At 35.0% G+C, this 23,944-nt stretch overlaps 1 protein-coding gene across 1 annotated transcript in view; it reads right to left on the bottom strand.

Annotated features, from left to right (window-relative positions):
• Positions 1-3,156: 3,156 nt before the first annotated feature.
• LOC6561141 (laccase-5) overlaps positions 3,157-23,944 on the bottom strand; it is a 30,765-nt gene continuing 9,977 nt past the window's right edge. Inside the window, exons 2-8 of the mRNA XM_032735363.2 lie at positions 8,088-8,568; positions 5,677-6,437; positions 5,342-5,526; positions 4,266-4,461; positions 3,983-4,195; positions 3,446-3,676; positions 3,157-3,375 (exon numbers count right to left, since the gene is read on the bottom strand). Of these exons, the coding sequence (XP_032591254.1) occupies positions 3,227-3,375; positions 3,446-3,676; positions 3,983-4,195; positions 4,266-4,461; positions 5,342-5,526; positions 5,677-6,437; positions 8,088-8,568 (2,216 nt within the window). The 3' untranslated portion in view covers positions 3,157-3,226. The remainder of the gene's footprint in view (positions 3,376-3,445; positions 3,677-3,982; positions 4,196-4,265; positions 4,462-5,341; positions 5,527-5,676; positions 6,438-8,087; positions 8,569-23,944) is intronic.

The following is a 23,944-nucleotide window of genomic DNA, read 5'->3' as shown; positions in this document are numbered from 1 at the left end:
AATTCAATTAATTTCGATTAAAATCGATACATTTTGAGCTATTTCACATGGGCGTGTACAAGATCTTGGCCAGGGGTGTTAAGAAATCGCTTCACAATCGAAATTTACAACACTGAACAAGGCTAATCACATAGAGCCACATCATGCGCGAATTTTCAAAGTTGTGAAACACTGTTCAGATAGGCAACATCAGCATCAGTCACAGCTGTTGGTTGACATACAAATTGTTGGGCACATAAATGAATTGAGGAGAAATTTTATGTTGTAGTTGCTATTTTTAATACTCTGCAAGAAAATGGTAGGGATGGGTCAAAAAGATATTTGGAGAAACGAACAATTGTCAAAATTGCATTCAAACATATGGCTTCTTCTCAATGCAAATAAAAAATAATTAATCACATTTTAAGTCATTCGCTTATGGGTTTTATTTAAAAAATTGAGTGAATGTATTTCATTTATAAACTTAAGCAATCTGCTTTGAAAACCTTCTACGTTAGATGAAATTCTTTTCTTTTTTTTTTTTAGAAAAATCGCCAACTGATGCAGAAATTCGGCACGTGAAAACCTTGCGATAAAAATTAGCAAAACTATTGATTGATGCTATGTGAATCCAGAATAAGTTGCAATTAAAAAAACTAGACCTGCAATTTTTTTTTAATACTTAGCACACTTCAAAAGCCTTTGCCTTAATATTCTTCGTACCCCTCCCAACTCTGGCAACGCCCATGTTATTGCACATTTCTAATATATGAATAGGGTTAATATGTTATACGTTAAGCTAAAGCGTGGTGGCTAATAAATAAATGAAGCTGTAACAGTAGTAGTCGAAGAAATAGCACATTGTTATTGATCGATGCAGAGATACAGAAATACAGTATATTACTTAGTACCAGGTAACGGGCGGTACGTGATCTCCGCAAGTGGGGAAACGGGGCGGCACTGGCGGCAGGTCGGCTTGTGTGCCGATGTGGAGGACCAGATTCATGCCGATGACAATGTGGAAGAGGAAATGACAGTGGAAGAGCCAGTAGCCGGGATTATCGGCTCGAAATCGCATCACAACATATCCATTGTTGGGCACCGCAATTGTATCCTTCAGCGGTGGCTTGGAGAAATCACGCTCCAGCATTCCCATGCGATCCAGTTCCAGAGCGTGCTTCAGATTAATTTTCTTGATCGACTTATCAGGCGATCGTCCCAGTCCGACGACATAGAAGGCAGTGCCATGCAAATGGAAGGGATGACTGATGTTCACTTGCTGTACCTCATCCACGAGAACGACCTCAACAATGGCTCCGAGTGGTATATCGATCATGTGAGTGCACTCACAGTTGGGTCCACAATTGGGGGGACGATTGTCCCCATTGCAAAAGTACTCGGGCGGAATATCGTCGATTTGCGAGAGGGGCGGAGACGGTGGCGATATGTAGGAGATTTCATCGACGAGAGAAGTTAGATGGTCACCGCTAGGCACAACTAAGCATGTGTGTGTTTTTGTAGCGTACAATTTGTTGTTGTTTTGACCCGATTGTTAAGTTTAGTACATAAGAAATTAAGTGTTATGTGTTAAACAGCAAATGTTGGGGTTAATAAACAATAGAAAAGCAATTTGTAATATTTTTTAAGAACATACCCAAAAATCTGTTGTACGTATTTGGTATGAAGAGCGTCTTGGGATCGTACACATAAAATCTGAAAGGTAAAAAGATTTTCACATCGGGCCTCTCGACTAGAACGCTCTTATCGACTTTTTTCGCATTCTTCAAATTGGAGACACATATGGCATCGGCCCGTTTACGATCACAAATCGCATCTAGCGGGTTGAGAATCTGTGAAGAAATTCAAAATTGTAAATGCAAATTTTTAAGTTAGATTTGAATTATTTTTGAGAGTAATTTTTTTGAAAATCTGTAAAAATTTTTATTATTAGTTAGCTAAATTGATAGACATAAGATATACATCTATTGCATTTGAAAAGAATTTGTGCAAAATTTTAATTTTTCATATTTTATTAAAATTGATTTAAGAAATAAATATAAATTTAACGGCAGTTAATTGGGTTGTGTTTTACAAATCTCTAGGTTGTCCAGTTTATACATATATATATATGAATATATATATAGAGAGTATATGTATATTGCATTATATTTTGGAAATTTACAAGTTTCGTGTCTGGCATACATATTCTGTTTATGATTTTGCTTAATTTGCAGCTATTAAATATGACTGTGACAAGCCAATCAGAGTATATTTCATTTAATAGACCCTAGGCATATTACATAAGTAAGTAGTTTAAGCATTATACATATTTGAATTGTTTTTGTTTTTTGTTTTTTGTTTTTACATTTTATGTACATTAATAATTATTTATAGATTTATATTCATTTAATTGATTTGTTTACATGTATTTATATGTATAACTTACACAAAGGCTAACTTTATACAGGTTCAAACCATTGGTACAAGTTGAAGCTTTTGCATAAAAACTAGGCACCAGCATGGATTTTATTGGTCCTATACACATTAGTTTAAATATACATACATCAATTGTTGTTTCTTTATATATATACATACGTACACATATGCATATTACAAAAACTGAGTCCAAGTTTCAGGGTTGAAGAGCGTGAAAATGTTGCAGAAACGGATCGTCACAGTTTAAATGTTTAAGTCGTTAAAAAAAAGAAACATAAAGTATAGATAAATCCAAAGCTGCTGGAAATAATTATATGGCTGCACCAAATATCATAGATGTTTTTCTTTTTCTTTTTTTTACATATTTATACAAAATAACAGATTACCGCTTTTGCTCTTAGGAAGTGCGTCTGGGAAGGAAGTATAGGATTTTGATTGCTTTAGGCAATTTTTGGTAGAGGTGCAAGCTAAAGTGCACCCAAGAGGCAAGCTTATGCAGATGGGGCTGGGGAAATAGTAATATCATACAGATAGGCAGTGATATCATTGTTGTTCTCGTTGGCAAGGATTCTCTTGTGCATTTTGGGGGGGTATATATATTACAACAAATACATACATACATACTTATTGTGCTGTGTCTCTAAAACTTTGTACAAACTGTTGCGTTCAGAGTAGACAGGGTCTTATATTCGCTTTCTCTTTCTCTTCCTTTTGTTGTTGTTGTTTTTGTTTAAGTGTGTGTGTGTGTGTGTGTGTGTGTGTGTGCGTGTGTGTTGTTTTCTTCTTCTAGTCGACGATTTAAAAGCCTAGCTTAATTAATGGGTATGGGTGGAGTGTGATCGCCACAAGTCGGAAAACCTGGTGGCACTGGCGGTAGATCGGCATTGGTGCCGACTTGCAGTATCAAATTCATACCGATCACAATGTGGAATAGGAAATGACAGTGGAAGAGCCAGAAACCTGTGAATGACACGAACAGCGTGTAAGTGTACAAATAATTACTACACTCAATCTACATCACATTACTTACCGGGATTATCAGCTCTAAAGCGCAACACTACGTATCCATTATTGGGCACGGCAATCGTATCTTTTGTGGGTGGCAGATTGTACTGTCGATGCAGGAGACCGCGTCTATCCAGATCTAACGCATGCTTCAAATTGATCTTTTTCACCGAAGAATCGGGCGATCGGCCAATACCAATCACACTAAAGCCGTAGCCGTGCAAATGGAATGGATGCGACAAGTTGGGTTGTTGAACTGTAAATTAGTTGCAATATATGCACATGATTAATATAACTTATATATATGTAAAGAAAGTGTAGCGAACATTTTTTACAATCAGAATCAGATTGTTTGAATACAATCTAAAATGCTGCACTGAAGTTGTAATAATGATTTTCATAATTTAAATATTTTCTTTGGTCGCGTTGATCTAAAATTTTTACTAATTATTATATCTATGAAAGGCATTTCAAATCTGTCTCACAAAAATGTTCTTTTTACTTAGTATACATAATTATATGATAATATGACGTATGTATATCCCACAAACCAATAACTCACCCTCGTCGACCAAAACGACCTCAACAATCGCATTGAGTGGAATATCGATCTTATGGGTGCACATACAGTTGGGTCCACAATCGGCTGGACGATTATCACCATTACAGAACTGCTCAGGATTGATTTCATCGTACTGCGAGGTCAGTGGTGCTGGCGCTGATAGATAGGAGATCTCATCGATAAGGGAAATCACATGATCGCCAGTAGGAGCCACTGAAGTAATAATACATTATTAATATCTTCGAATTGAGGTTGGAATTGGTGTTGGTGTGCTGATGCCTACCCAAGAATCTGTTGTAGGTGTTCGGCTGGAAGAGATCCTCAGCGCGGTAGACGAAGAAACGGAATGGCAGGAAAATCTTCACGTCCGGTTTCTCAGCAAGGATTCCACGATCGATATCGAGTGCATTTTTCAATTGACTTACACAGATGGCGTCGTTTCGCTGACGATTACATTGCGCGTCCAAGGGGTTCATGACCTTTTGTTTTGGTTTTTGTTTATGTTTTTTTTTTTGGTTTGGTTTGGTTGCAGTTTAGTTTAGTTTAGTTTAAGGTTTCGGTAAAGAGTCAGTCGTCAGAATGCAAAAGAAGTTCATTTGTGTTCAGATTTATATACATGTGCAGGAAAAGCCACATTCGTTTTGCATAGGTGGTGGAATATTACATTTTTGTGTAGGTTTTATTTTTTATTTTTTGGGATCATATTTTGTAAGGGTATTTGAAAAAGATAGAGAAATATATTTAGTTATGCAGTTTATTCGCGATGTCTTTTGTAGCATTTTCACAACGCTAAATTCATGCATTTATTTATATATGTACAAATATTACAATCCCACCAAAAATACATTCGTATTTTCACATAATACATTGTACTTACTTACGTTGAAGACTAGGATGGTATTTAGGATGCTCGCTCAAGTTAAGGGGAATATATCAAAATATATGAACTCTCACTTTATTTTCTTGGATTAATAGGAAATTTCTACATATAGAGCTGTATTTAGGGATTTTAGTAGTTTCTCTTTTGGATTTCTACATTATCGAAGGAGCTTTTTATACTAATCTTTTTTTAAGATATACAAAAAAAATGAAATAGCATATAGAAAAATATTCTTTCAGGGACTACATATTAAATATGTATTAAGTAACTCATAATAATTCAAATACTGCTTTGTGGAGGTTGATATTATGTCTTTAAATTGATGGCAAGATGAATACATAAAAATGGGATAATCCTTAGATATCAGAAGAGTTGACAAACTAGCAGCGATTGTTTATAAGTTTTACTGAGCTCTGCGAATCTTCTTGGGTCTAAAAAAAAGACGAAAATATATGCGAACTGTGAATATGAGAACTTACCACACCCTGAGGAATGCCGACATCATATGTGGGTGGCGCCGAGGCGGGCTGATAAGGACCTCGAGCATAGCGCAGAATACCCAATTGTTGGGCACGTCGAATTCCGCACTCACCTAGACCACGCAGCTGGATCCAATAAGCACCCACGGGCTGATCGGCAGTGATGATGAAATCGTAACGCTCGCCTGTAATTAAATCAATATAATGTAGTTTATACTTCCAACTAAAAAATATTTCCCATATTTTTAGAAATATACGAAGAAATATTAATAAAAATGTAATCTGCCCTGGCGATTTTTACTGTACTGTTACTGATAATGGTAATGAAGACGCACCTGAGAAGGAGATGATTGTGTTGACATTCACAGGATGCACGGCCTCTCCATCAGTAGAAATCACGGTCATGCCATGTCCCTCGATCGTCACTTGAGCCGGGCATACAGAGGCGAAGGCGTTTATCATGCGGAAACGGTAGCGACGACCGGGTGTAATCGTGAATATCTCGAGTGGTGTGTTTGTCATGAAGCCGGTGTTCGGGTCACGGAACTGACCTTTGCCGTTAATCAACATGGACTCGGGATCTTGGCCAGTGTTAACGGCCAAACGACCGGGATACCGTTCGGCAGCATCCTCATGCAACCAATCGCTGATCAACATTATGTGGGTAGTCAAATCGAAGTCGTACAGATGAGAGTTGGGATCACGCGAAGGCGGTTGTCGCACCACAATACTGCCGTACAGTCCGTCCAGTTTCTGCAGACCCGTATGCGCATGCCAGAAATGAGTGCCGGCATTGCCCGTCCATTGGTAGCGGAAGGTGTTACCCTGCTGAATGGGGCACTGGGTGACGAAGGGTACACCATCGTAGTACTGTGAGCCACGTTGGAAGATTCCGTGCCAGTGAATGGTGACCTCCATGCCTTCCATATGGTTCTCCACATCGATGACAACCTTATCGTTTTCGCACACCTGAATACTCGGTCCGGGAATCATACGGTTCGCTGTCAATATGCCACGCTCAACGCCATCGGCCAAAACGCACTGACAGTGACTCCAAACAGTGTTGGTAGCATTTGGTGTGCACACCTGGCAGGCACTGTAAAAATAATAATGTTAGTGCATTTTTAAATAGATTGATTTCCCTGTAAGATAAATTATATTACAACTAACAACAACTTAATTAGCCTTCAGCTATTTTTACTCGATGAGCCTTAATAAAAAAGCGGCTTATTATTTATATTACATAAAAAATAAAATTTTTTTCCTTTATATAAAAAATCGGCTTATAGCTTAAAAAGCGACAACATTGGAAATACACATATTTCCCCTTCTCTGGGAGTAATATATTCTAATCGAATAATAATTGCTTTTTATAAATTTACATGCACAACTAATCTCGAACTATTTATGATCCTTTTGCAAAATAAGACATATTTAATTCTAACCGCTCGATAGTTGCCCATATTTAAATATATCGTTTGCTTCCTGGTATGTGATTCCAACCGGACTACATAGTTATATAAGAAAAGTGATGAAAACTCGTCGTCTACTCGATTATTTGTGCAGCATTTGCCTTGTTTTTATGTGCAGCGTGCTTGACACTCGCTTTAAATTAATCATGAAATTACGGCGCTTATGGCGTGGGAATTATATGTATGCATATATATATATATATATATATATATACATACATATATGTACACATTAAGTCTGTGCCTCGACGATGCAGTGACAGCTTTTTTAATTTTTGTTTTTGGTGGTGTGAAGTTGCTTTTTTCCTGATACTTAAAATTGATTTGGATTTTTAATTGTATTTATGCACGTAGTATATTTGTCTTAGTTTGAACTTCCATTGAATGACATTTTCTTACTTTCTACTGGTTTTTTACATGTGAATGACTCCGAAACTCCTATGAACCAGGGGTTATGTTATGGCTTTTATGATAGGATTTCTGGTTTATGGTCTGTCACTCAGGCGATCGTCAGACTTTCAAATTTTATTTATTTTATACATGCACAAAGACTTACATACATAGACTTACTTATGTATGTGCTACTTATGTATGCATTTCTGATTTTGTTGTTTTAATTTGCGAATGAGTTGTGCTGTTTAACCAAGATTTTTGTGTACACAAATATAAAAATGCAAGTTCAAAAGGAAGCTAAGATCAAATCGTAAAAGTTGTTTTGCTACTATTTTGACTCATTTTATTTATTAGGACATAAAATTGAATTGAAAAATAAACTCATTAATTGAAGTCAGACTATACTAACTTTTTTTTACAGTCCGAATGAGTGTTTCAATAAGATTTAATTTTTTCATGCAAGATAAAAACTGAATAAAATACAAAACAATATCTTTGATATGTCCTTCTACAATTCTGACGTATATTGCCTATTGGGACTTAAAACCATATAATCGTTTATTAAAAATTAAACGAAATTAAAAGCTATTTTTTTAATTATCTAAAATAAAATTAGATTTATTTACTCAACTTGTCTACCTATTCTAAGTTGTAAGCTCATTAATTTAAGTCAACCTTAAATTATTATTACTTTTTTTTAAATTTTCGAATGAGTTGTACTGTTAGAATAGGAATATTTATTTTTGTGCAAGATCTAAATTATTTACTTGACTTTCTGGCTATTCAAATAAATGAATAAATAAAGTCAGACAAATCTTGATTATAATGGTAAAAAGCAGGTTGTATTAAAATTGTTAATTTCTTCGGGAGGTTGTACTTACGCTCCCAGAACTGTGTAGTACTCCAGAGTAAAGTGGTAGTAGCATATCCTGGGCGGCTCTCCTTCGCGGCAGGCACGTGCGCACTCATCGGGGGCCGACAGGGCTGGATTGCGACGGAGTTCGGCTGTGGCGCTTGTTGAGAAATCCAAATGGCGGAAGGGAGATTTGGGGTTGGGATTGACAACGGTGCCGCTAATCTTGGGCGGATAACGCGCCGAGCTGGGCAGACTGCCGCGTGAGTTCAAATAGCCGCTGCCAGCTGTTAGAGATGGATTGACGATGGCGGGGGGTGTGCCGCTGCCCAGGCTGTTGCTATTCAAAGGCACTGGGGGGCGTGGAATGCCGGCGCCCAGTGAAGGGTGCGTCTGGACGAGGCCATGCGTCGCCGAAAAGAAGGGCGAGTCGAAGGGCGTCGAGCTGCTGGGTGTGGCCACGTGCTGTTGCCAGTAGGAGCCAGCCGATGTTTGATCCGGCTGTTTACCTGCAAACAAAACAAGCAAAAAACGCAAAACAAAGCAAAATTTGTTAGTAAATATTTCTTTCGTTGTTTTTCTTCGTTTTTTTGTTCATTTGTGAACTTGGAGCTTTTCAATTAATTTGTTCAAAAACTCGGTCTGGGGCACCAGTACTTCATAAAGATCGTGCGCAACTACGTTTTAAATTAAGTGCAAATTGGCCACAGTTTCAGTTACCGTATATATGTATGTGTGTGTGTGTGTTGAAGTGGATATTTGTGTGTGTGTGTATGTACTTTGCATTGTTGTTGCTCTTTTTTCGCTGTGTTTGGCTTTATGCAATCGCAAGAGTTCAATCAGCTCAAACGATGACGCAATGCCGCCAAAGGTGCGCGTTGCGAGTAACTAATTAAGTGCAAAAATCTTGTATTTGTTCAGACTAGAAGCACAAAAAGCCATTGGCAAAAAGTTTTAATTTTATTTTTTGTTAATGACAATAAGCGCTTGTGATTTCCATTTTATTATTATTATTATTTTATTTTACGACTATACAAGTGTGTTTATGTATGTGTAATTTTCTCAGATAAGTTTATTAACGCTCATTTTGCACTCGTATTTGCATATATTAAATATATTCAGTATGAATAAAGTGGCAATTCCAAAAAGTACAAAAAGAGAAATTTGCATTATAATTAATTAAAATGCATTGCTTGCAAATTTCTATTGTCCACACCTATTCGCTATCACTTAATGGAATTGCATATGGATGAGAAAACAAAAGATTGAGGACACGAACTTGCTTGTTTCGTACGTTGCTCGCATTTTTAGTAAAGAATCAATTGTTGGATTGTAAGTGCTGTGCTCAAAAGCTTATCTGTTTTCACTATATTAATTATGACTAATTATATTTGTATATATATTACAATTTATATATTGTGGAATTTTGATTTATTTTTATAATTTCGTAATTAAATGCATTGATTTTTTTAAAATAATTTCTTAAGTTCCTATATAATACAAAATAATAATGTAAAATAAATAAATATATAAAGCAAATAAACTCTTATTATTAGTTCCATAAGTATTTGAAACTGCAGCACAATTATTCTCTGGCTCATTTATTTAAAATTTAACTTTTGCTATCTTGGTAGTTAGATCCGGATCATTTGCTAAATGCCTGGCTAGCTTGGGTATTGTGTCAATCTATTTACATATATACGCTTTTTACATGCATTGCACGAAACCAAAGTTTGTTGAGCATGTCCAATTGATACATTGAAAAAGATAAATTACTGCAAATTTGTCCCACGCTTTATATTCGCTTGACCAGCTGTTGACCATTTACAGTTGTCAACGTGAAGAATTTTGTTAGTCTCTTGGGTTTTTGAGAGCTAATAATTGTGGCCTTTCAATTTCGTAGCTGCACCTATTCAACTGAGTATTTGTATCTTGTAATTATTGTGTTAATTAGTTGTCCACAAAGGAAAATACATTTTCGTACAATTCAACTAGGAATGCCTAAGATCAAAAACACTGGCAGACCGGAGTAAACCCGATGACTTTCACTATGACAAGATGATATAGTATTCGGATATTGATGGATCTTTTTCTAAATTAGATGAAAAACCAAATTCGTAAAGATTTTGGAAACATACATTTTCACTAAGTTTGGTCTAAAATGTTTTTAAGCAAAATAGTTTTCCATACAAGGAAATTCTACTACGCATTCAGTTCAATGTTATTTAGAAAATTAAAAACGTTGACCTCAGATGTTGACTACCCGACTGCCCCTTACTCTGTTCACAGTACGAAATAGAAAACTATGGTATATATTTATAAAATGTACAAAATACAATTGTTTTGTGTTTTTCGTGTCGAAAGTCAAAAGCCTATATACTCTTTATTTAAAAAAAAACAGAGTGCATAGACTGAATTAATTTCAGCCACCGTTAACAAGACGCATTTAGATTATGTATGGTCATTTATAAATGGGCAAATCGAAGACAAAATTAGCAATAGCCAGAGAATGGGTGATAAATAATTACAAGCATACATATAATGCCAAATTTGGATAAAAAATATTTCGAGAATTCTCAGGTGCCACGAACATTATTAACATAGAACTTTGGTGCCGAAATGGTGTGAAGTTCTTAAATGGAAGGTCATATTGCCGTACAAACTGTGCGCTTAATGACTTTTCCGGTCGCAAGTAGCTGACTAGAGCTCGAAGCAATGTTGATTTTAGGCAGCATTGGGTTTTGTTCAGCTTTTGGCATTGGCCAAATGTGGCAGATATATAAACTAACGTGGGTGAATAAACAAAACAACTGTTCCATGACCCACATATTGCCTCAAAATGTACATTACTTCAACTGATGGGAACATTTTAAGAATGAGTTCAGTAAACAAAATGCTGATTATTAATTGATATTAATCTCGATCATGAATTGGCCCATAAATCCGGTTGAGTTTTCAAAAAATAATGGCAGCTAAAAGCTGTGACCCACGATTTATTTGTTTATAATTTTTACATGAGTTTTGAACTAAAATCGTGTTTCCAGACTTCAATTAAGAATTGTGCTATATTATTTTTAAACATTAATTCTTTTTACCCGTCGGGGGGTACAGGTACAGAGTATACAGATTGAATTGGAATTTACAAATCGATTGTAGCGGCAACCTTGACTTGGGTTACATTTGTACCAACCACCAAGCAGCAATCGACTATTTTATGATTATGTACTTTGTTACCGTGAAAATTGCCATTAATCGCTGGTCTGACAAGAAGTTAAATAAAAATCTGAATGTTTGTGTATGCAAAACGTGTGTTGCTCCATATTTCGAATTGAGAACTTTCGAAAAAATATAAATATATTAAATAACATAAGAAAAAATAGAAAGCATGCCAAGTGTTCAATTTAAGTAGTTATCATATTTTATGCCATGGAATACTATCACTTTTACTTCATATATTCATGTTTAACCTTTAAAACACTTTTATTATTGTAATTTAAATTTTTTTTTTGTCAGTTCATTTCTTAAAGAAGTTTGCAATCTAATTAAATATGCATTTGTGGTTTTGGCCTCTCAGCTGATTCATACTACCTATTGTCATTATTATTTTGGTCTGATTTGGGTTTTTTTTTTGGGTTTCCCCGTACCATGCAACAAATGTTGAACCAGTTCTTGTAATAAAAGCACCCCCGGAAATTTTAAATTTAAGTTTTTTTTCATTTATTCTTTTTTTTGTATTAATTATTGTATTCTTATATGTCCACTGACTTTTAGCCGACATCAAATTAATAGATAAATCAAAAATTAATTTATTTTTTTTAAATAAAACTGCCAAAATAAATAAATAAATAAATCTGATGTTGAATTAATTATTATATCATATATAAATTCACACCTGTAAAAAATATACATAAGTATTTATATTTCCATAACATTTCACTTAATGAGAGAAAAAAAAACGCCATTAAGAGGGAGAGAGTTGTGGTTTGGATAGCATTGGCAAATAAAAGCGAAAATTGGTCAGTATTTTGCATAAAAGGGCATTTAACCGATCAAAAGCTGAGCCAAGTGCGCGAACAAAATGTTGCGGACTTAATGCTCGTAATAACGAGCTCTATTTATGCACTGTAAGCCACCTGTCAATTGATTAACGATTTGCAATTGCAGCTGTGCTGATTTGACGTTAGTTGATGCTAGTTGCCGTCAGGTGGCAATAACCAGCAGAAACAGGCAACACTTACACATACATTGTTGTATGCACGCGTTGGCAATCAGATTTGCTAGTGAGTTGCCTATTGTGTTAAACTGTAAACTGTTTTTGCTTCACTTTCACAATGAAACCAAAAACTCAATTGTTGGACAATTAGCGACACTAAAACAGCACCAGCACCAGAGACGTGTGTGCTCAGGCAATTGGGCAATAAATTAATTATCTCAACTTGCCGACTTGCAGCAATTACACAAAATCACAACTAAACAAGTCGTTAGTGCAATTGTGTGTGCGACTAGAAGTTTCCCTGTACGTGGAATTTGAAGTGCTATAAAAAGGAATGCATTTTTAAACATAAATTTCTACACGAAAAAGATTCAACAGATTTGGTTTTTCCCCTTTCTAATTAATATCAACTATCGAATTTGAGCTGAGTGAAATATTTTGTTGGCAAACAAATTAAAAACAAAATCGCCACTAGCCCCCCTTTAAGAGCTGTCCACGGCTACAGGGTATGTTTGGTGCTAACAACCTCCATGGAAGTGCACTGAAACTAGTATTTTGTTCAAATTATTTCAGCAGGTTTATTAGAGTATTAATTAAAACAGCTGCATTCGGCAGGTCTTTGATATATTCTAATACTCTAAAACATTTCTTTTAATCTCGTTTTACACAAATCAATAATAGATACAAATCATTTAGACAAAATAAGTAGGCTATGTTGAACTGAGCTCTTTCAAGTCAAACTTGTCGATTTTATAATTATTACCATAAATTAGTTGGTTAACTTGCTGTTGACTTATAAACTTGCAACTTTCATAGCTTGTTGTATGCAATTTCGGTTGCAAGTACAATGTTTCATCTTTTACTAGTTTTTTTTTTTTTTTTTCTGTTGACGCTCTAATGTGGACACATTAAAATTAATTATTGTTTATGTTTTTAGCAATGTGCCATTATTTTTATTTTTGACTGTTGCAAGTTTTGCTGTTGCTGTTGCTGTGGCTATGGCTGGTTGTGGTAACTAGTGTGGAAAGTACTTTGTGTATCCGTTTCACATTTCATTTTCATATTCGTAGTCGAACACATGAGTGAAGAGTGTGATAATGTAAAATGAATCGAGAGAATTGTGTTGTCGTAGTACTTAAATGCTACATCCACTGACTGCCTGTCTGTCTGTGCCGGCCCTGTCATATCCACTACTCGATGGCTCAGTGCCTTACATTTAAATACACTTTACATTATGAGTGGCAACAAAGGCATTCAAGCCGGACATTCAAGCTCAAGAAATACAGCGTGGGCTTGTGGAACGCTCATAAATCTTAATAGATTTGTAAACGGTCAAAGTGAAAGTTAATCAGATAGTCAATCCATTTTTGGTATTTTTTCTTCTTTTTTCTCAGTTATTATCTCGTACAGGGGTTAAGTGTTCATTAGGCTTAGTTTGTTTTAGATGGATTAATATTAGTGGGGTGTCATATTTTAGCAGTTATTACTTTCCAGCTGGGGTTATGGTCACCTGGTCATGTTTCATCGTGTGAAATGCGCTCACGTTCCAGCCAATAGGCGGGCGGCATAGGCTCTGCGGTTGTAATTTAATTGTGTTCGCAGTGCTCGTAATGCTGCTAGTCAGGCAATCAGACAAACAGACAACAAGCCAGTCAGCCAGCCAGCCAACTAGTCAGCCAGCCAGTCAGTCTGTCTGTAGGGTGTTGCGCAATCATTGTCTATGGCCTGGGTAGTGTTGCTTATAATCTGGTTTTTTGATTTGTCTCAGTGCTATTACAATTATTATTTTTATTAACATTATTGTTATTATTATAACGATTACTGTTACTCCTCTTAAATGCTGTTACTTGCTATTGCTAGGGTTGCTCTGCAGCAAGGTCGCAATAACTTTTGTTTGCTGGCGCCCATTTGAATTATTTCGGGCTTGTTTCTCGGCTTCAGAGTCCACCGCCCAAGCTTACTTTCACTTTGAACGCTGCCAAAAAACCTTGCTCACACAAAAATGTGTAGCACTTACATTTTTCATTTTTTTTTCTTATACTTTTTGTTTTTATTGTGAATAGAAGGTGCATGAGTCATTTTTAAAGTGCCCATTGTGAGCGTAGCGCCCTATTCACGCCCACCTCATAGCATTTGCCAAATAGTCTAGATGAAAATAGTCACGTAGCCCACGAACGTGGGCCAAGGTTCAGATCAACCGATTTAACGTTTAAGTTTACAGCTATAATCCTTTTAATATGAATGGGCTTTAATTCTACATAACTGTTACTGTATTTGGTGTGAGTTTTTCCCTCCATGTTTTCATTTGCTTCCTAAACGCTGAAATTTTCTATATTCATATTCAAATAGACGTTAAAGTTTATATTAGATATAGTAAATTAGAAATTAATTTAATTTGACTTCCCTTAATTTAATTTTTCTATTTTAAGGTATGATTTTATTTTAATTTTGAATTATCTGATTTATAGCCATCTGTTAGTATTATTTGAATTAGATATCTTGCAGTTTAAATTCAAGTATTAATCATTTGTCATTTTTTTTAATTATTTAGTAAATTTGAAATATTTTCAAATGAGTATTGTGTAAAAAAAAGTAGGAAACAGTAATTTGTAGGAGAACCAAGCCATAATTTGACACACTTTGGACGATGGGAAAACGAGCAAAGTAAAACCTCAATGTGGCTTTTCATTGTGAAGTTGAAGACGGTGCTGCCATTGGGGGCGACTCTGTTGCAAATACTAGTTATGTAGCACTTAGTCGATTGTGTGGCACAGTTCAGTGGATTTACCTTACCAAACCTTTACGACTTTCCACAACCTGGAGTTATGAAACATGTGCGATTTTATTACTTTTTTCATTTCTTTGATGTGGTTGACGTCGTCGTCGTCTTTTTTGCCAGTTTTTTTTTTTTACTTGGTAAGTGTGTAAGTGTTGTGTCATTGTTAAATTTTGGAATTACAGCTAGTTAACTTTCCAGTGATGCATGACCAATTAAAATGTGTTGTAATTATTATATTTTCATTATTAATTACATAAGGTAAGAATGAACTGTAAAGCAAAGTAATAAGAGAAGCAGACTAACTGACTTATGACTCGAATTGCTTGGATCGAAAAGATCGTTTTACATTCTAATGGAAGCCAATTCATGCAAATAGCCCAAATTGTAAATATTTTCGGCTGCCATTGTGATTAGAAGGGGCAGCGTCACATTGTTGGCTGATCTCTTGCTATCATGTATGTTGTGTATGTATATAATAAGTAGGGTAATTGAAAGCCACGACCTTCTGTTTCATTTGCGAGACAACCACAGTTGATTGAATGCTTTACATAATAAACTGGAGGATTTTTTCTTTTTATCTGTGGACGGTTAGTATTTGAAGTATGTTCACAAATTGACCTCGATGGTACTCTTGCTTATACAATAAAAAATAAAAAGACGAAAGGTGTGGTCAGGTGAATTATTGGTATGTGGCATGTGGATTAATGAAAGAATATACATGCACATATATATTAATTCGTACGCAAATACATATATATAACGAAACAATTGATATAATAATGCTTTAATAATAATAAAAATAATATAAAAAGTCCAGCGGAAAATTGTCAAACGTGATAATTCAATATTTGTTTGCATTTTTTCTGCAAATGCATGTCAAATGCGAATTCCAAAGTCATTGTTCGCTTTTTGTTTTGTAAAAATTGCTTGCAGAATAAATGCAATAAATACAAATCAAGATTGGGTCAGAAATGAAAACATGAACTGTCATTTTTACCTAGAAGTGAAGTGAATAGGTCACATACAAAACTTAACCTAGATATTTGAGAAAAAAAAAAATATATATATATATAATTATATCCGAGCAAAACCAAGAAGTTTTGGACACAATAGATTGGGTAAATTGATATTATGTGCTCTTAGAAAATTAATCGAATTAAATTTAGAAAATCGTCTTAAGATTAAATTCCCTAGAAAACAGAAAATAGTTTATAGATATTCCAAAAAAAATATTACATCAAAAACAGCCTGGAAATTAGATATACATAACCGCACGTGGAATTAAAAAATTTAATCACTGGTCTTGGAAATGCAGAAATTTGCGTCTTAGATATTTACTTTCCGAATGCAAATATGAGCTACTAAAAGTATTTAGCTTTTTTAATTTCAGGCAAATTTGCTTCTTTCTCAATCTAAAACTCAACAAACGAAGTTTTCTTTTATATGATTGTTAGCTAAAAATCAAAAAATATCAAAACGAAAGACTTAGGCAACAAACTTCAACAAACTTGAATGCACTTTTATGTGTTAAATGCACCAAGTTGAACATGATGTAAATGAGGACGACTAGCGTCAGAAAACACAATAAACTTCGCCCATAAATTAAGTGCTTATTAAGAGATACTTTAATGGGCAAGAGAGTATTTTATAAAATCAGACAAGTCGGCTTACGATTCATTCATTGAAGCCATTTGGAGATGCTTGGAGATGAATGAGTTGCTCATAACCAGCTTACAGTTATGCGTCTTACCAACAATGTCTAGTGGTCACGTCTGTCTCTTAAGCTAAAGACGCCTATTAATTGACGCTGTTGTTTGTTGCTGCTGCGGCTTTGAGTGACCATTGTTGTTGTTGTTGTTGTTTTATATTCTCTCTCTCTTTTTCTCTCTCTATCTGTCTGTCGGTCTGTCTGTCTCTTTCTCGTGTTTCTTTTATAGACCTTTGCGTGCATCGAACTTGTCAAATCGCATAGTAAATACAATTATATGTGTAATATGTTTGTGTGCAGCCAGACGGCATTTTATTGGTAGTCTGGCTGATGGCTGCTCGGCGTTACGAGTCAAGTTCAGGGCCACCCACCGTGCATGCCTGAAAGTAGGCCATAAACAGCAACCACCCGGAACTCTCTTGGTGATATCCTCCACCCTCTAGTAATATAAAAGATATTAAGGAATTTTTAAGCTTCATTTAACTATCAATTGAAATTGTAAAGTGAAAGCGAAAACAAGTGTTTTATGTATCTGTGCGCGAAAGTCGCCATTCTGAGAAATACACTATCTGGACAAAGACGTCTGCCACACCACAATCATTGGTTCTTTGATCCGGATTCATTTACAGTTTGCTGAATTTCTAAATACCAGCTGCTGTCTCAAGTTAAGATCATAAATTATTTTATTAGCCCAACTGCATAATTATATACATATAATATATACTACATACATACACAAAATAAAATAAATATAACAATTAATAATTAATTAATATTGTAATTACTTGAACTCAATAAACCAGCGACGGCAAAAGACATATATATATTTAACACACACTAAATATTTGTAAACAATCACCTTATTATATCCTGCATTTAATTTGAGTTCCGAAGATCTTCCTTTTATATTGATTTATAAATTAAGTAACTTCAGTTATCAAATTGACGTAATTTAATAATATTTGCTATACAGGTAACAAATTTTAGGCACGTGCATTATTCGAATCGGGATAGGAGGCAACAACCTGTTCAACCTGATCAAAGTTCCTTTGCAACCCGTCCAGGCCAGCAATCTATATCGTAGTCAATTCCCCAAAATACATTAAAGGTCCTGACAAACATCCAGTTGGCTGACCCCACTTTGTAGCATAGGTAAACAAAGCATTTGGAATGGAGAACTGTCAGTCTCCTTCCAACCGCGTTGGTGTTGGTCGATAACGAAGCCAAGACTTTCATGTGTTTTATGGCTAACGCATTGTCTGTCATATTAGGCATGCATCTGATTGCTCAATATCTCAACTTGTGCCTTTATACTCGACAAAAGTGGGTAGTAGAATTTAAAACTTTACCTTAAGTAAGTTGGCTTTATTTTCGAGAAACGATTTTCTCTTCGTAAAATGAAGAATCAAATTTTTTTAAAAACAATTCATAAATTCCATTATTAGAAATGCTTACAATATTTTTAAATGTTCAGAATAATCCTTTATGTTATCTAATTTTTTTTATTCATTTTAAATGGTTATTTAGTAATTCACTTTAAATTTGGCATCATTTAGTTTGAAACTATAATTTCAATTCGTATCTAATAAAAACACATTTAAAAAAAGAAAAAATAATATAATATTTTGAATTTTTATTCTTAAGAACACTTTTAAAAATTGAGATTAAATGAAAAAATAACATAGTAGTAATAATATGTATTGCTTCAACAAAAAATAAATAAATAAAAAAATATATATATATATATCTCTTTTCAGCGCTATTTTCAAATTTGGAGTAAATCACTCGTGACTTGGTATCAATTTCAAGACAAATGTTTTTAGCGAGTGCAGCAATCAAGCATGCATACCACTAAATCGGTGACCAAACACCTTTAGAAATATGGTCAATTGCCTTCCGCATTTTTTTTTTAGCCAGCAATTAACTTGCACACTCCTTATGTGTGTGTACGTGTGTGTGTGTGTGTGTGTGTGTGCGTGCAAGTGCAACTCATTGTTTTTGCTGAAATTGGCAACTGCAGTGTACCGTGCCGGTGGCCGGTGTTCCATTCACGTGCACAAAATCAACAAAAAAAGATATATCAAAATAAAAAATAGTTGCAAGAAAGAGATTGAAGGAAAAACGTGGGGAAAAACAAGAAAATGAAATGAAGTACACACAAGAAAATTAACAATGGCGATGCCGACGCTTGACAATTAGTCGCTCTGCAAGAGGGAGAGTGACAGAGAGAGAGAGAGAGAGATAAAGAGAGACAGAGAGAGAGAGAGAGGGAGGGAGAGATGGAATGAGATGGAAAGCGAAAGGAGAGCGAGATAACTGCTGAAACTGAAACTAAAACTAAAACAGAGGCTGAAACAATGAAAAAAACTGCAACAACAACAACAATAAATGTTGCATGCAGCAAGACAACAAACTGCAGACAGTCGCCGTTAATTATGAGTATGTGAAAATGTCAGAGAGCGGCATCAACTTAAGGCATCAACATAGCCAACACTCGCATTGACATTCTAGTAATAAAAAAAAATAATACAAAAAAAAAACTGACAACTAATTAAAAATGATGCACATAATAATCAACATAGATCGTTTGATGATAATCTCAGTGAACTGCCGCATGTTGCATACCTATTTTTTTCGGGGTTGGGGTTAAGTTCACAAAATGAATTAGCTTCGATTCGGCTGGCAGACACTTTGTACTGTTGCATTTGTGGCATTTCGAGACGCACGAGCGAACATTGATTTAATGCAACAAAAGCCGCAGGTTAAAAAAACCAGCTTCGATCAGCAAAAAATCCAACTTATTAGCCGGCTAACAGTTTCGATTCATTTCGATTCCCGCCCTTCCAAAGAATCGCTGTCAGTGGATGACGAACAACGGCGCAGAAGGGGCAGGCGGAGACCGAGGCGAAAAATTGTTACGGTCTCATTGCGTTTGCTTTTTATGAGCATTTAATTTCATTTTCATGTTGATGTTGCGGTTGTTGTTGCTGTGGTTGTTGCTGTTGTTGTTGCTGTTGCTGTTGTTGTTGTTGTTGCTGTTGTTGTTACTGTTGCTGTTGATGCGGCCAAGTCACTGCAGATTTCACAATTGTTAGATGCTTTTCCCACTTTAGCCAAAGTTGGCTTGTATTTGTATTTAATTGGCTAGCGTGTGTGTAAAATGTATTTTTACACGTCCATGTTCCTATTTATTTGACTTGCGTATTTATGCGTTATTTACTGTTACAGATGCATAATCGTACATACAAATATACAAGTGTATATATTTTAGGTACTTATTATCTACCTGCTACACACACACACACTTTATGAAGTGAAAGGGAAATAAATGATCTTTTGTGCCTTGGTCATATCATTATTAGATTTGGTCTAAAGAAAGTGCGAGATTTCTTTTTCTGGCTCATAAGCGGTATTTACACACGTGTTGCTATATGCTCCACAAACTTTAACTTTACCTTTACCTTTCACTCCTCTCGCTTTTTTTGGTAGTTTATTCCTGTGAAATGCTTATTAGTAGCCCACATTTACCTTTTAAGGTATTTCTGTTAAAAATCTCTCAATAATACTTTCTTAATATAAACATAAAAATCTTTTGACACCTTGCCGTATATAGATTCTTTCCAAATCAAGTTTTGTATAAGCAGGAAGAAACAGAGAAACAAAAGCTAGTTTCGATCGTTTAGTTAAATAATTTGATGCAAAACGTCATCAATAAACTATAACAAATAGTTGATTATTTAACATTTTTAACGATTATGTAAATATTAAGTTTTTTTTAAGCACACATTTGAGATTGTGCAACTCACTAAAAAACGACTTCAGAAAAGGGGAGAAATTGTAAATAACAATCAAATGTATGTAAAAGAATTGGTGAAATTGAATTGCAAAATAATTATAAATATATTATTTATTAAATTCCGACTCTCATTTGGGTTTCTGGGTAAAGCTTTACAAAATGACCAAATTGAAGCTCATTTCGTGATACAAACTATCCCGTGACTAATATAAATTTACAAATCAAATTCCGTATTTATTTTTATATTGTTGTAATGCGGAAATTATTGAACTTCGTAATTTGCCATTGTAATGGACCTGCATACGGATCTGAGATACGGCACGCTCTTTGCCAACGTCCTCGAAATAAGTTTTGTTATTATTTTGAAAGCATTTTCTTTTAGGAGCACAGTGCCTGTAATTATGTGAGAGGGAAAATTATATATACTACGGCTGACCGAGTGAAAACTTTTGTAATTTTCAATAATTTCAAAATGCCTATAACTAGTTGAGTCAGCAGAAATGGGAGAGCGCCTGTCAAAATTGGTAATAAGCGCAAGTATGAGAAAAACATGGCAACCGATAATGGCCAAAACCAAAAGCAGCATATTTAGTAATTGCTTTTCGCTGCTTTCGTCATTTGCATTGCGTGTCGGCAATCAAAACAAAATTGTTATCCATACTTGATAATAGTGGCTTGCAGACGGTTTATGGCACCTTCGCGCAAAGCCATGTCGGAAGCAGATCACTTAAAAGCTGTCCAAGTGGACCGGACTGCCACTAATTACAGCATTCTGCCCAAGCGATTTGTCATGTCCCATTTAGAAGTACTAACCCATTACCTATGGTTCTGGTTTGCAGGAATGCGATCGTTTGGCTCTGATATGGCATTGAGCTGCTGTCAGCTTGCAAGCCAAACTGGCTAACGCAACTATTCAATAAATTCATGTTTTCATATCGCATATCTCAATATTTTTAATTACTTAATTATACTGGCTGAAAGCACTTCTCGCGACGCTAAATGTTTCTAAACACTTTGAATGAATGCATTAATAAATAAATACATCATTTAAGTTAATGTCAACACATATATAATAATATATTGCTTGGCAGAATCGGTTCAATTTTAAAGAATTATGCGTTATTTTAATTGATGTTTGTTATTTATAAAATTAGACATTTCACAAGGATTATGTTCTATTACTTTTTTTTATTTATTTTTTAAATTTATAAAATTAGTATGTCACTTAACCTAAAGAATTATGTCTTATTAGTTTATTTTTGTTAATTTGTAATATCAAACATTAAAAAAAAATCAATTTAGGATATTTTTTATTACTTTATTCAATTTTTTTTAATAAAATTAGTAATTTCACAAACTTTCTCTAAAGAGTTATGTTTTATTATTTTAAATATTTATTTTTTTTATGCTTGCATACTTTATTTATTTTTTATTTTTATATTTTTTGTAGGTTTGCATAAAACGAGTTATTTAAAATTACCAAACGTGCTATATTAAAAGATGCGCTAACGCTTCCTCTTCCATCTGGAAGTTGCTAATTTAGCTTTTTAGATATAGGAAATTCTGATTGGCAATCGGTGAAACCAGCTTGCGAAATCCACTGAAATAGTTTTGCACAAACGAGTTGAAAACTAAGACCAATATTTTGACCCAAATGCCGAAGGCAGCGTCACGTACTAACCGTTCTGACACACAGACTGCTCACAAAAAAACAAAACAAAAAAAAAAATTGAATGTGTGCGGACGTGGGGACACTACGAGTGTCATATAAAAACGAGATATATATAGCCAGTAGGTATATATATTAAATGATACTTAGTTGAACGAGCTGTTGAGTTGAGCTATTTTGCAACGAGCAGGGAAAAACAAAAACCGAAATAAAAACAAAAAATGAATACATCAAAAAGTACGAATGCGATCGTAATTGAGTTCCTAAGCAGGAAGCACCTGTATTCGAATCGGTCCAATTGAACGAATGCTCCAGTTAGCCAGGTTAGGCCTGTGCGCAAATCAATTTGGGTCAGACATAAGTAACGGCAATAGCATCGCCAACTGGCCAAGCGATCGGGCAACTTGGCTGGCTAGTTGGCAGCTGGCCCACTTGCCACCAGCAACAACAACAGCAGCAGCAGCAGCAGCAGCAGCAGCAGTAGCGCCAGAAGCACTTTCGTTCGCTGCGGTTTTCTGTTTTTCTGTTGCCATTTCCATTTTTTAGCTTGTAGTATATGCCTCGCAACAGGTTCGCACGCAGCCCGGTTGCCCAAGCACCGTGTGTGTGTGTGTGTATGTGTATGCACATACATAAATTATAGCACCAGTATGTGTAGTAAACTCGTTGTACTTAGCTAGATAGTCCAGATGTCTAGACATACTATACTATGATTCCTCTTTCGCCTAGGCCTATGCATTGATACAGACCGGTTTTCAAAATCGTATTCAATTTTTGGAATGTGAGCTTAGACGTAGCTTATACCAGTCAACATTCTCCATTTTCGCCATTTAGCTCCCAAGACAGTCAATTTATTGATTAAATTGCAATTAGTATTATAGTGATTTACTTTCTGCCAACTTGGACATTTTTAATGATCGAAGGGAATCTCGTTCCGTCTGTTCCAGTTTAATATAGTTTTTTTGATGGATGTAGTTGTTTGATTGAAGAGCTTCTTTTTCATGCACGTAAGTCGAGCACATCGTGATGTGAAATCACATAAAACACAGCCCGACGACAATATCATTTGCTCCACATCTAAAATATAATCGGGCAAACTATCTCGATTAAAATGAGAGCAGACTTTTGAGAATAAAACTCAACAGAAACAATTGGGATTGTTAAGTTGAGTTTGTTGCTAACTGCTTTGCGCTAAACAAAAACAAACTGAGCCCAAATTGTTGCTCAACGGTCTTAGTACATAAATATAAATGTATGTGGTATGATATGCAAATTAATGAGAAATAAGTAGTCGAAACCAGCTCGGTGACCACATTTGCATTTAACACCAATCCACTTTAATAATTCACATTCTGATACCCTGCTAACTGCAAATGTGCAAAAAAACGCTACTTAAAAGTTAAGCAATTACATTTAATAGGAAAAAAAAGTTAAGTATTCTTTGAATTAAATAGGTTTTCAACTTCATCCTGCTGCTCAAATTTACACAACAAGTTCTAAAATGTAATGGGTATCATATAGTCGAGCATACTGGATTAGATCATACTTGCTCCTTGCATGCATTTTAATGGAATGCTGATCGAATTTGTGGTTATATTAGTGCCCAACTTTGGCAGTAAATAATAAATTTTCAACTCAAACACAGACTGTACTTCTTGACGATTTGCGAATATTTCAAATTTTTAATAAGTATGCTTGGTAATATATTAATATCTAAATT

The sequence above is a fragment of the Drosophila grimshawi genome, unplaced genomic scaffold (assembly GCF_018153295.1).
Source record: "Drosophila grimshawi isolate 15287-2541.00 unplaced genomic scaffold, ASM1815329v1 contig_1369, whole genome shotgun sequence".
NCBI lineage: Eukaryota > Metazoa > Arthropoda > Insecta > Diptera > Drosophilidae > Drosophila > Drosophila grimshawi.
The sequence above is the reverse complement of the archived record's forward strand: the minus strand, read 5'-3'. Positions and strand labels throughout refer to the sequence as shown.